At 42.1% G+C, this 12738-nt stretch overlaps 1 protein-coding gene across 1 annotated transcript in view; it reads left to right on the top strand.

Annotated features, from left to right (window-relative positions):
- Positions 1 to 12044, top strand: part of cbl (Cbl proto-oncogene, E3 ubiquitin protein ligase) — a 44859-nt gene extending 32815 nt beyond the window's left edge. Inside the window, exons 10-16 of the mRNA XM_030066676.1 lie at positions 112 to 243; positions 1408 to 1836; positions 3280 to 3368; positions 5424 to 5630; positions 5952 to 6058; positions 7301 to 7540; positions 8474 to 12044. Coding sequence (XP_029922536.1) covers positions 112 to 243; positions 1408 to 1836; positions 3280 to 3368; positions 5424 to 5630; positions 5952 to 6058; positions 7301 to 7540; positions 8474 to 8769 — 1500 coding nt within the window. The 3' untranslated portion in view covers positions 8770 to 12044. The remainder of the gene's footprint in view (positions 1 to 111; positions 244 to 1407; positions 1837 to 3279; positions 3369 to 5423; positions 5631 to 5951; positions 6059 to 7300; positions 7541 to 8473) is intronic.
- The last annotated feature ends 694 nt before the right edge of the window (positions 12045 to 12738 follow it).

Genomic DNA, 12738 nt, shown 5'->3' with positions numbered 1-12738 from the left:
ACAGTACAATTTCTTCATTTTACTAAATCCTGATCATCTGAAAATGTTTTTGTATGTATGCTTGACAGTTTGATTTGAGACATGAATCGAGTTGTCGTGTGTTTCCTCCAGGTCGAGCGTCCCCCCTCGCCGTTGTCCCTGACGCCCCAGTCCTCTCTTCCTCCTGTACCTCCTAGACTAGACCTACTTCAGCACAGACCTCCCAACCCTCCTGGAGCCTCCAGCCCAGGCGTCACATCCAAGGTGAGAGCCTCAGCACACCTGCTGGACATAAATTACACAACACAGTTAACACTGTAGTTAGGCAAGAGAGGAACATGGTTTCATTTCACTTCTGCCTCAGACTAATTAAGTGTCTCACATGCACATAGAGTGATGTTACCGCATATTAAGAAACTGGATTCAACTTGTTTATTGTTCATCTAAGCCACAGATATTGTTGATTAGTAGAAAGACTTTTGCTGCGGGGCCCTGACCCATCTGAAGTTGAGTGGTCTAAATAGTTTACCCTGATGTCAATAAAATCAACAGCGTATGCATATTTCTATATCATGGCGGTATGTTTCCTCAGACGATCCGTGTTTGGTCTCATAGTGACGCTTAACGTTGCCGCTTTTTTATTATCGCCAGTTTCACAACATATGAGACACAATGGTTTAGAAGTGGATGCAGGCAGAATTAACATGTATTGGTCTGTCCATTCATCTTTAAAAGTTCAGTTTTCACTCTCTACTTTTCTCATTTTGGAGCAAGTCATTTTCTCGTCTCACCTCCACTATTCTCTGTTGCTGACAGGTGAACAATTGTTTTGATTGGCTTGGCTGTTGATGATGCTCCTGTCGTATTAGCTATATTAGCTGCGCATGCAGTCTGTAGCCACGACCATCAGTGAAAAAATAGCAACGAATGATTTATTTATTAATATTAGAATTGTCATGGGTCCGGACAAAACCGTCACTGGGTCCACGGTCTGCCATTTGGTGATGCCCGATGTAGGTTAATTAATCCAACATGAATGAGGGGTCAACCTCTGTGCTGTACTTGACAGCAGACAGGCTCGATCACCATGACACCGTGGTCATGCACTGCCAGAGCATTAATTTTGTTATGGATGCCCACCATTGGTGTGGCAACGGTTCCACTCCAAAAACTGGTTGACATGTGGACCGATTCCTTACTGGCACCTTGGCTGCAACAATCTTGAACTGAACCAGTTTGAGAACCAGAGCTTTTTTGGTTGAAAAGGCATAACACTGGGTCTTTCGCTAAATGGATTTTTTCCAGTGCTGAAGACGTGGCGTTGACTTTCCTTTGATCTCATAGTAATGTTGTATGTAGCCTAAATGAACCCAGTTTTACACACACTTTTCACCTCTCCTGCTCTTCATCAACATCCCTCCTCTTCAGGCGGCATCCCACCACAAAGACAAGCCCCTCCCCCTCCCCCCTGCATTGAGGGATCTCCCCCCTCCTCCTCCTCCAGACCGGCCACACTCCACGGGGACCGGTCCAGATGGACGGATGCAGAGGCGGCCGTTACCGTGCACTCCCGGGGAGCCTCCCAGAGACAAGCTGCCCCCTGCACCCCCAAACCGGCCCATGGCTGACTGGAACACCCGGCCTGTTCCCAAGGCTCCCACCTCCACCTCCTCTTCCTGCTCTTCCTCCTCCTCATCTTCCTCGTCCACCCAGGTGTCCAGTCAGGGAGGAGATGTTCGAGGAGGCCTCAGAGAACTGTCGAACCGACACTCCCTCCCCCTGGCGCTGCCCTCTGCCCTGGACACACGCACAGACTCACAGAGGAACAACAGCTCCCTCAGTCTGGACCACCAACTGGTTAGAACAACTTTTGGAAGCAAAATATCATGCACACACACACACACACACACACACACACACACACATATCCATTTTAGATGTTTGGTCAAAGGCTACATTTATATGCTTACAGTAATATAAGTATTACGAATTTATGGCTTCAGCTAATGTTGGTTTTCATTTTCAGTCTATCTTTTTTTAAATTAAATTATTAAATAAATAAGTAAATAATAAGTAAAAAATAAAGACATGCTCATCAGAAGATGCACCAAAGAAAATATAATTTTTTTAATGCTAAGCAGAGTAAAGTAAGCAAGTCTTAGCATCGTGGAGATCTCAGCAAAAGCAAAATGGATTTTTACTGATAAATTACTAAAACCCATAATTAATTTTTTCTATGTATCAACTAATTGATTAGTCAACTAATTGTTTTCAGTACTAAACCAGTTCTCTCAAGTATGATGTGGAATGGTTATTGCAAGCACAGATAGTTTATTATTGCCTCACAACAGTGTTGTATGGCAATGATAGAAAGTGCAGTGATTGATGTGTCAGTGTAAACGAGACCAGTCCAGTGCATACAACACATTCAGGTCAGTATTTGGGATTTATGGCAAGAGGGGCTTGCAAGGGGTGTTAAATATTGTGACTGGCGCAGCAGAGAGGCCGTTTTTGAGTTGAGTAGTTTTGGTTGACATGGACCTGTAGCGCCTTCCTGAGGGGAGAGGCTGGAAGAGGAGGTGGGCTGGGTGGGAGGGAGGGGTCACTGGTTACTTTTGCTGCCCTGTTAAAGGTGCACTTTAAACAGTGAGCTGACCGGGGGAAGGTCACCACCATTTATGTAAGAGGTTTTAATGACAATCCTCTTCAGCTTCCTCCTAGCATGAGTCTGAGTTCCCATACCAGACAGAGAGAGATAATGTTAGTATGCTCTCTGTGATTTCCTTATTTTTTGCACGCACAGTTTGGTTATAAGTTTCAAGTTCATTTCATTTATATCGCACTTTAAAAACAAAACAAGTTTTGCATCAAAGTGCTATACAGAGAAAAAAACAGTACAGTTTATACAATTTAAAGAATAGAGGAGCAGAGATTAGGTGCAGTTGTACAAAGCAGAATAAATAAAGTGAATAAAATAAGTGCCAGTGGCAATACATAATTATGGACATATATACAAGAATAAGACTTTGACAATAAAAAAAACAGATAAAAGGTAAAACAGAATTTAGCTGAGGTGAAAGCAGAAACACAAATTGTAGGACTTCACGTCACTGAAATTATTAGTTTTGTTTACACACTTCCTGCCTTACTTGCATTATTTCCGTAATTATATTGCAGTTGTATTTTTAGTGTGCATGTAAACATATTCACCAAGATTTTTCGTTGGTTGTCTAGATTTTGATTTTAAAAAATATCATTCACATTAGATGTCTGAGATACCTGTGACTGTTGCGTTTGCAGAATTTTGCAGCAGCAGCCGGCTCCGAGTACGACAACCCCAAAGTGAAGCCCTCAGCCTCAGCCAATGCCATCTACTCTTTGGCTACCAGGTACTTCACCTTGTCTGTCTCCGTGTGCTCATCCACATCTGTGCCTTCACTTCTTTTTCTCTCTGGGATGTTTGAAATATATATATATAGGCCATCCAGCCGCATGTGGGGGTACAGCTAACTCACTAACAAAGCAGTCATTGTTTCCAGAGGCCTGTTGTTGTTTCACTTTTGTACAGTAAAGTTATGACAGGTGTGATACAACCATGGAAAGTGTGAAGAAAGCAAAATGTCCCAAAGAAGTCAAAATTCTAGCAAAACAAGCGGAGGGGAAATACCTCGCCTGCAAAATGAAACCATTTATTCAAACTAACATTTGCATAAATAACACGTAGAGATACTATGCCGCCTCACCGCAAATTTGTAGACCTGACATATAGATAGAATTAATTTGCAGTTTATTTTAATGTGATCTCAGCTCTGTGGCTCCCATCGTTGTTGCTGTCTATCTTTTATGTGGAGAGGACAGTTACTTCACAATATTTGGCTTGCTATTTAACTTTAGCAACAGGGGATGGACAAAATAACAAAAACACCCACAAAAATATATAAATATCAAGTGTCTCATAAGGAGAGGGCTGCTGGTGCACGCACTGCACTATGTCTTGGGTTACTGTACCATTATTCAAGAAGGCAAGCCTCCCTTTTTCAGAGGAATGAGGGAGAAATGTGATCTGCTGTGTGCTCCATATGTTGTACAGAGCAACTGGGATTATTTTAATGTGTGTAAGATATCTCGTGAGAGTAGAATTTTGTTTGATTTCCTCCGAACCCATCTGGAAGTATGAAAAACGATGAAAAATGATGTTTTGGCATTTAGGTTTTGTGCTCCTTCAAGCTCATTGTGCAATGGCCTTGGATATAAGTGATTTCTTAATGTCACATGTTCATTTTCTTAATGTCTCACATTGTACATTGTTGTCTTTGAGACTGTGACAATGAAACGTTTTTTTGTGTTTAAAAATATTTTCTGTCCACTGATCATCTCATGATGACCTTTGAGTTGTAACCATGGTTTCTTAATGCAGTATGTCCATGGTGGGGAACAGGTGGTCACAAGTTTTTTTATTTATCCCTGATGACATTCAACAACTTTTCTGTTTTTGCAAGCGATGTCCCCATAGTTTGAGTACTGACCCCTTTTTGTTTTTGGAGCTCTTTATTGCCTCATTCTTTGAGAAATACTGTATAAAAGTGTTAATTTGCAGACAACCTTTAAAGCTGGCAAATTCCGCTAAATGGTTTTCAAATTAATAAGACTTGCCTGCACAGTTTGCTTTTATTTTTGTGATTTTGTTACTTCAGTGTTGGTCCTTTTTCATGCGGTGCTAGTTATTTTGTTCATCCTGTGCACATAGCTGCACTGCAAATACAAAAATAGGATGTATTATATTACCATTTGTGTTATCTTGTAGTATTTAAAGTATATAGCCAATTATACAGTATTTCCTCATCACTAGCACACAGCAATCCATTAAAATGAATCTAATGAGGAACACGGCAGTGTTTTCCCATTGTGTGTCATTAAAATGTGCTTGCAGACGAGAGGAAGATAATGATATCCTGGTGAAAAATCTAAGAAAACGCCAAGATTTTAAGGCTCGTAATTAGCTTTTCACAGTTGTACACCATGTACTTCCTATTCTTAATTAGATGCTTTCCAGTTATGAGGAGATGAAAAAATAATACATAAATTATAAATTTTATCATACCATTCTGAAGGTTAATAGGTCCCAGGTATAGAGGAGTAAAGCGTTTGATTGACGGACATGAAATTAGCTCAGGAACACCATTAAACAGTAAAAATACATATAAAGGTTATATATAAATACAGTAAGAGAGTGTAAGAACAAGTTACCCTAAACGTTGTGGTAGGCCAAGCCATATTTTCTACTCCTCAGCATAATTACACATTGTTATTCATTCGCTGTAGGCATGAATAAAGGGAGTGTGTTCTGTTTTTGCAGGATAGGTGTTTCCCTCCCCTTGTTGTTCCAGGCATATAATCTTAATCTGATATAAAACGTAACCACTCTTGGCGGGGTTTGTTCCCAGACCACCTCCAGGGCTGAGACCAGTGACAGGAGAGGAGGCCGGCGACAGTGAAGAGGAGTCGGAGTACATGATCCCCTCCTCCCGGCCCGTCCTGCCTCTCATGACGCCCACACCTGCAGGGGAGACACCTCCACTCCCCCGGCCCCCCCAGCCGCAGGCTCTAGCACCCCTGCAGGCACAGACCCAAGCCTGCCCGCTCAACTCACGGTAAACAGGACAGGCCTTGTACCCACTACCTGAAATTAGGCCCGGGCAATTTATTAATGTTACATGAATATCACAGTGTGAGACTAGAAATTGTAATAATGTCATGATATGGTGTAAGTGTTCCTGTTTTAAAGACTGCATCACAGTGAATGGATGACATTATCTGAACTTCATAGACTGTTGTAGCTGTTCTGTTATTTACCTTTATTTGCTGCTCATCATATAGTGATAGAGATATTGACAGTGTCTTCTACAGTGTGTCCTTGTCAATGCATTTGTCTCTGACTATTATCGAATTATTGGTGGTGTTTGTTGTGCCAGGCTGGCGCTGACTGAGCTTGAGGATGGACCTCAGATGTATGAAGCCATGTACAACATCCAGGCTCAGGCCTTGACCTCCTCTCTGCCTCACCAGGCCAGAGACTCAGGTACTTTGACCAAAAGCCTTTAATCCAGCGCATGTTGGAGTTAAACATAAGGTAAACATAATGAAGAGAGCAAAAATGAAGATTACAGTGGCACTGACATTGATGCTTTAATACTTCTGTGTTGGTGTGGGTGTGTCGTTAAATTCCTGTGCGCACATCTCTGTGATCAGCCAGTCAGAGTGCGCAACTTTGCATACACCTGACATGAAAGAAGGAGATTCCTGGGCAAGTACGTGACACCAAAGTGGAGACCCTCTTCAAAACCAAATATGCGCCAAATAGTCAGTTTATGTGAAAAGGCGCTGTTTTCATTGAAGTATAACAACACTTAACTTGGATCAGGTGCGAGAGGACAGTTTAGGTGGGTACAGTGACTGACGTTGATATACTTTATGATTATTTAAACTTTGCAGTACTTTGTGTATTTCTAAGTGACAAACCACATGAAGAATTATATACAAACACTGTTTCTACTGCACCACCCTGCACAGATTTACATTCATTTGTTTGACTTCCCTGTTAAAATTAAACTCTGGTGGAATGACACCCGTATGACTTGTGAAGGTAGCTTTTCAAGACCACATTATACTCATAGTGTCCTCGGAGTGCAGCACAGACGTGCTGTCTTCTTTTTGCAGAATGTGAAGGACATGACAGTTAGATACTTTGCCGTCCTCTGTATGCAGAAATCCATTTTCACACAGTTTTCATTTTGGAAAGTTACAGTGGCAGCACAAGTGAAGGCTCCAAATGTAAGTGTATGTTGTGTTTATAAGGTTACTCAGTTTAATGTTGCATAAAAGCAACATTATAATGTAAATTTATAACCATCTCATTTTTCATTAGCCAAAGTTAACTAGCATAGTTAAAAGTTAAGTAAAGTCATGATTAAATGGTGATTAAAAGGTGTGAAATTTCCATGACATCCTTTTTTTTTAGCATCATTATAGCATGTGTCATCTTGTGAGGTTATTTTAGGGGCGGGAACCCCACGTTGTCATAAGGGGGTATCTTCAGTAGATCATCCAAGTAAGAACCCCTAGCTTGCTGAAAGGTCTAGTCCTCAGTCCTCTGAAGACCATATCTTTGTAGGTTGTGTCCTTCAGAGGAGCCAGCCCCTGACTTGGAGCATAGCTAAACAATGAAACCGGCGTATGCTGAGCATTTACCCCGTCTGGTTCTCCGTGTATCCGATGGTGCTGCACGCCCTGGTGACATGTCACTCTTCTCTCTGTTTCCCAGACTATTCTGAGCTGCCTCCTCTGGCGATGACCAACGGCCCCCGTGAACACGCAGCTGACGAGGGAGAGGAAGAAGAAAATGGCTATGACTTCCCCAAACCCCGACTGCCCGTGGCCCCCACCCGACGGACCCTGTCAGAACTGAGCGGGTCGTCCTCCTCATCCTCATCCTCTTCGTCATGCTCATCCTCTGCTGCCCTCAGCCGACTTTCCCTAGATGCAGACGCTGGAGCCGCAGCATGTAAGTGTGTTTGTGTCTGTGAAGCAAGGCTTAATATCAAGTTTCGCTGAAGTTATCTACTCGGTTTGTCACAACACCAGAATCTCAGTAGTTGATACCAGACTGCCGGTACCAGTGAAATTTCATGGTTCTCGAAACCTGATTTGATGCCGTGTCATAAATACAAATCCCATTACACACACACCGCTTTTTCTAAAAACCTTGCATGAACATTAACAAACACAAACTTTGCGTTTCAAATATTTAAACATTTAGGCTGCATTAGAAGGAGAGCACTGAGTTACAAGTGAAACATTGGCCTTCAAGGAGAAAACAAAGCAGGCTTCATTAGAATAAGTAAGATTTATTTATGTAGCACTTTATGAAACCAAAATTTACAAAGTGCTTCACACCAGTAGTAACAGCAATAAAACATTAGTAGGATAATCAGTGTAACAAGAAATTATTCATAAGAATATAATATAACACAGTATAACAACAATATGAAAGAGAAGCAAAAGCAAGCAAACAAAATATACAGAGAAGTGTTAAAACTAAGATATTCAGAAAAATAAAATCACTGAGAAGGTCATAAAAAGAAATTCAGTCTAGGGCCAAGGGATAAAAAGATGAGCTCTAAAACGCTGTTTAAAACTTTCAAATGAGTTGGCCGCTCTGTCAGGGGAAGTTTGGGTGCCTTTACAGTAAAAACACAGCCTCGCCTGGATTTCAGGTTGGACTGAGGTTATCACGTCGAGTCATACTACTCATTCTGAAAAGGCTATTATTGGTATCATTCTCAGTTTGGTATTGATTTGGTAGCTAAGTATCAATTTTTGTGACATAACAAGTACTCACAGTCGTTCACCATATATTTAGTGGCAGTTCATTAAGTCATTGAGTGATTGGATTCTGATCGTGATGTACACACACACTCTCTCCACTTGTCTCCAGCCTTTTCAGAGTCAGTCGAAGCGCCAGAGAGACCTCCCAAGCCCCTGCCCAGACGAATCAACTCAGAGCGTCGACCCAGCCCCGTCCCACCTGTCCCTGCCCCGCCCAGCGGTGGGCCAGCAGGAGGAGGGTCCAACCCCCAGATCAGTAGCGAGATCGAGCACCTCATGAGTCAGGGATATTCTTACCAGGACATCCAGAAAGCGTTGATGATTGCACAAAACAATATAGAAATGGCCAAGAATATCCTCCGCGAGTTCGTGTCCATTCCCTCTACCGCACATATTCTTACATAGCACACTCCTAGTCTCTCTCTCGCACTTTTGTGCTCTTGCCCTAGCTTGGCCCGGCCTGGTTGGGTCCAGGTTGGCGTGGCCTGGTCCAGCCCAGCCCAAAGCCCATTGCCTGCAGCACCTCCTCCAGTGCTGGCTGTCGCCCGACGCCCCTTGTGGATTTTTAACTGGCTGTCTCTCTAGCGAGCTCACAGCTACTGTGGGACTCTGTGCCCTGCACTCCATGCGCTTTCGACAGTGTCTGGCCTTGTTTAAACTGCTACAGCAGGCACCTTCTTTTTCAAGAACATCTCTGTGGGACTGAGTAAGCGTACGTGGAACGATTACCGGACACCACACGACGCAAGACTTCTGTGCGGATCCGAGGAAAATCGATTCATACGTTCCATTTTGAAGCCTCTTGACGAAAATGTAACCAACACCTCACAAATTAAACTAAAAATGTAAGTGTGTCTATATGAAAATTTAATATATGAGTAAATATATATTAAATGTGTGTAATATATACGTACATTTACAGTATGTGAAAATGATTTCAGCTTCAAAGGTCACTGTTAGTGCAAGCAGTATGAGTAGACAGGGACCACATTAAAGGGGGATGTTTTGACTGGGGGATGCCTATCCAGAGGTGCTTTTGTTTCAGAGAGTAGAATGTGGCGATGCTCCAGTGAGGAAGAGCCAGGAGGTCTTCCTCAGTATCACCTGTTTGTCAGCAGCAGTCAGAAGATAGACAGAAGAGCTTTTGCAGTTTATTATGGCCTTGGATTAATGACGCTTTGGTACTTTTTTTTCCTTAAGAAAAACATGTGGTCATGTGGTATTTTTCAAAGTAGCATGACGTCAGTTTTCGGTCCGGACTGTTGGCTGGCAGTGTGTGTCTCTGTATGTATGTATGTGTGTGTGTGTGTGTGTGTGTGTGTGTGTGTCTGTATGAACACGCATGCGTGTGTGCGTGTACTTGCAAGGAACCTCGCAACTGCCAGACCTAATCCTCAAGGCCTGTTCTCCAGTTAACCCCCTCCTCTCATACAACATGAATGTGGAAGCGCAGTACAGTAGTATACTCCAATTCAGGCTCCTGCTGTGTAAATTTACTGCTACTCTAACTCACATGGCAGGACGTAGTGTAGCTATAGAGCCTGGCGGTGAGCTCTAGAGGATGTACTAATGCTGACAGGCTAGCGTTCTGTGATACGTGTCGGCTGAAACTCTCCCCTCCCTTCCTCTAACTCATTGGCTGGTCTGGGCTTTTCTGTCTCCGGCCCAGTCCAATGTCGTGAAACAAACAAACAAACAAAAAAAAAAACTTGTCATTGATTTACTTTGATAATATATTATTGTAATATGATCATAAATATTGTTATTATAATTAATTCAGAAGTGCTTCACTGCTGCTACTATTGTTAGTGCTAAACAATTAAGCCTTAAATGTACATTTGTGAATATTGTGTTTAACCGTCATCCTGTTCTTTAAAGTGACAGTATCATCCGTGTTTCTCCAGTCTGTAATGTAGCATACTTGAAAGTACAAAGCAGCTTGTGAATCTGCAGCCCTCTCAAGCTGACAACTCTTCAGTGTTTTTAAACTATTTTTTTGATTCTCTAAAGATGATGTCCAGGTCGGAGTCTGCATAGGAACCATTATTTACTTTAGTCGAAGCAAAAAACATAAAAAAATTTAAAAAATGCATGGGATATGGAAAGTAGCCATTTTGTTATTAAGGCAGGCGTATGTTGATATCCATTTTTCTCTCTCCTCTGGAGTGTGCCCCGCTGACAGGGAGCGACCGTGGCGTGGTTGCTAAGGAGTTGTAAACGTAGGCTCATGGGTTTGCTGGCCCACTCCCAAGTCTACACTTCAATCAGTATTTGGGCCCACTGTAAGAACTAACTCAGGAATATTGTGTATCCAAACAAGTGGCGTTCACCTTGGCTGTCCCAACTGGTGTAGACTCCTCATCTGAGAGTAGATTATTGGAGGGAAAAAAAAAACACAAACACACACACATTGGCATTGATAGCAGTCTTTCTGTTACACCCTTTCATCTACCAGGTGACATGTAGCCAAAAAAAAAAAAAAAAAAATCCGTTCAATGAAGTCACACAAGTAGCCTAATAACTTGTTTTTGTCATTATAACTTGCACATTTAACTTTTTTTTTTTTTTTTTTTAGTTTGCATTGTTCACAAGACTAGAGCAGTTTAATTTTCAGGTACTATGAATGAATGACCGCAAGGAGCTTTGAGGTACATTGACGTCAGCCTCTCCCAGCAGATGAAGAATGTTTTTTTGGGCGGGGGTGTAAATCCGCATCAATAGCATATCAGTACTAGCTCACACTGTGCAGTGCTGTCCGTTGACTGGAACATATCTCTGTGCCGTCTTGCCATACTCTAGTTTCTTTTTCTGTTCCTAGTTGCCTTGAGAAACTTAATGAAAAACTTGTTGAATGCATTATGATGTGGATAGGGGCACGGGGGCAGCGACCTCCTTCCCCTCCAATCATGAATACTGTACCAATGTTGTGTTGATGTTTCGAGGAAGCATGTCATTGTCATATTGTCATGTATTATTATTTACCTTTTCCTCTTTTTTTTTTTTTTTTCTTAAACTCAGTATACCAATTTACGCTTTGATACTGTCACTCTAAAGAAGCCAATTGTATAAAGTTACTGATATAAAAGAAATGGCTATGTTTTATTTCATTTTGCATTCCTGTACATGTATTTTGTTCCAAAGGATTTGTTTACTTATGTGAATAATTCTGTGAGCAGTGCCATATGTTTAGGGTTATTAGCACGTTCGTCACCATGCGTAGGTTAAGGCCTTGTTTTTGAAGAGAGTGCGTACAGGTAGGTGTCGCTCCGCACCTGTTCATCTCTGAAGGCAAGTTGATCCAGTGTTGCTTGTGTCAGTCTGTCCTCTGCCTTGTCACTGGCGTCAGGCCTCATCGAAGAGGACGAGCGCTGATCTGTGAAACGGCCTGTGAAACGGCCAGGTTCCTTCACGCTGCCTCAGCCGCAGTTAACCTGGATCCCGGATCAGGACTCGTCCTCGGAGATGCTTGATGCGTAACCAGCCCGTCAGCAGTAACAACCCCAGTCCTTTTGTTGGGGGTACTTCATCTTTCTACCAGAAGAGGGAGCTGTTGTTCCATGTTGCCATGTCGCTTTTCATCAGTAAAAGGCATTTCTTTAACTTTTTGATGGTTTTTAAAGCTCATATCACTTTGGAAGTATGCACAGTGCTGTTAATAAAATGATAAGCAAAAGCCCTGACTTTTCTGTGCCGTGTGAATATGTTCAGATTAGACTCAGTATTTAGATTCATAAACGTCAGTGCGCTTGACAGACGTTGTGAAGATAAAGACACCAGGCAATGAGTTTAAAGACTTAGCATTCATAAACCCATTAAGAGAGGACACAGAGATAAATTCAAGCACAGCACAAAGCACAAATCAAAACAGGTGACAGTAAAATAACAGCCAGACACAAATAAGTGTCAACATCGCTGTTGAGGTTGAGGCGGTCTATAATTATTGAGCACATAAATCAAAGTCCACTGTGTTGTTTTTTTTGTGTGTGTGTGTGTTTGTAATAGTGGTTAGAAGAGAAATGTCAAGCATCAGGTCTGCCAATCATGAGGATAAAGCTTTTCAAAACAACAGTCTCACTGATTAAAAGTGACAAGATGAAGCCGAGATGAGCATCAGAGACATTTTGAAAGGAAGGACTAAGATCTTTATCAGGCGGTTAGAGCTGAGGCGAGCCAACGATTTCAACATTTTCTCTGTTTCTGCAGCTGCACCATCCCTGTAACTCGACGGGTCATTTTCATAATGACCAAATATGCATTATCACTTGGCTCAAATGTGTTTTACTTCAGTCCTACTTTTCCCCAGTGAGACAAAAACAGAAGTCAGATATAAAAGTTCAGAAAGCAATGAAAAGATTAGATCTCTGCCATGTATGA

The sequence above is a fragment of the Myripristis murdjan genome, chromosome 13 (genome assembly GCF_902150065.1).
Source record: "Myripristis murdjan chromosome 13, fMyrMur1.1, whole genome shotgun sequence".
Classification (NCBI taxonomy): Eukaryota; Metazoa; Chordata; class Actinopteri; order Holocentriformes; family Holocentridae; genus Myripristis; species Myripristis murdjan.
This window is presented reverse-complemented; position numbering and strand designations above follow the sequence as displayed.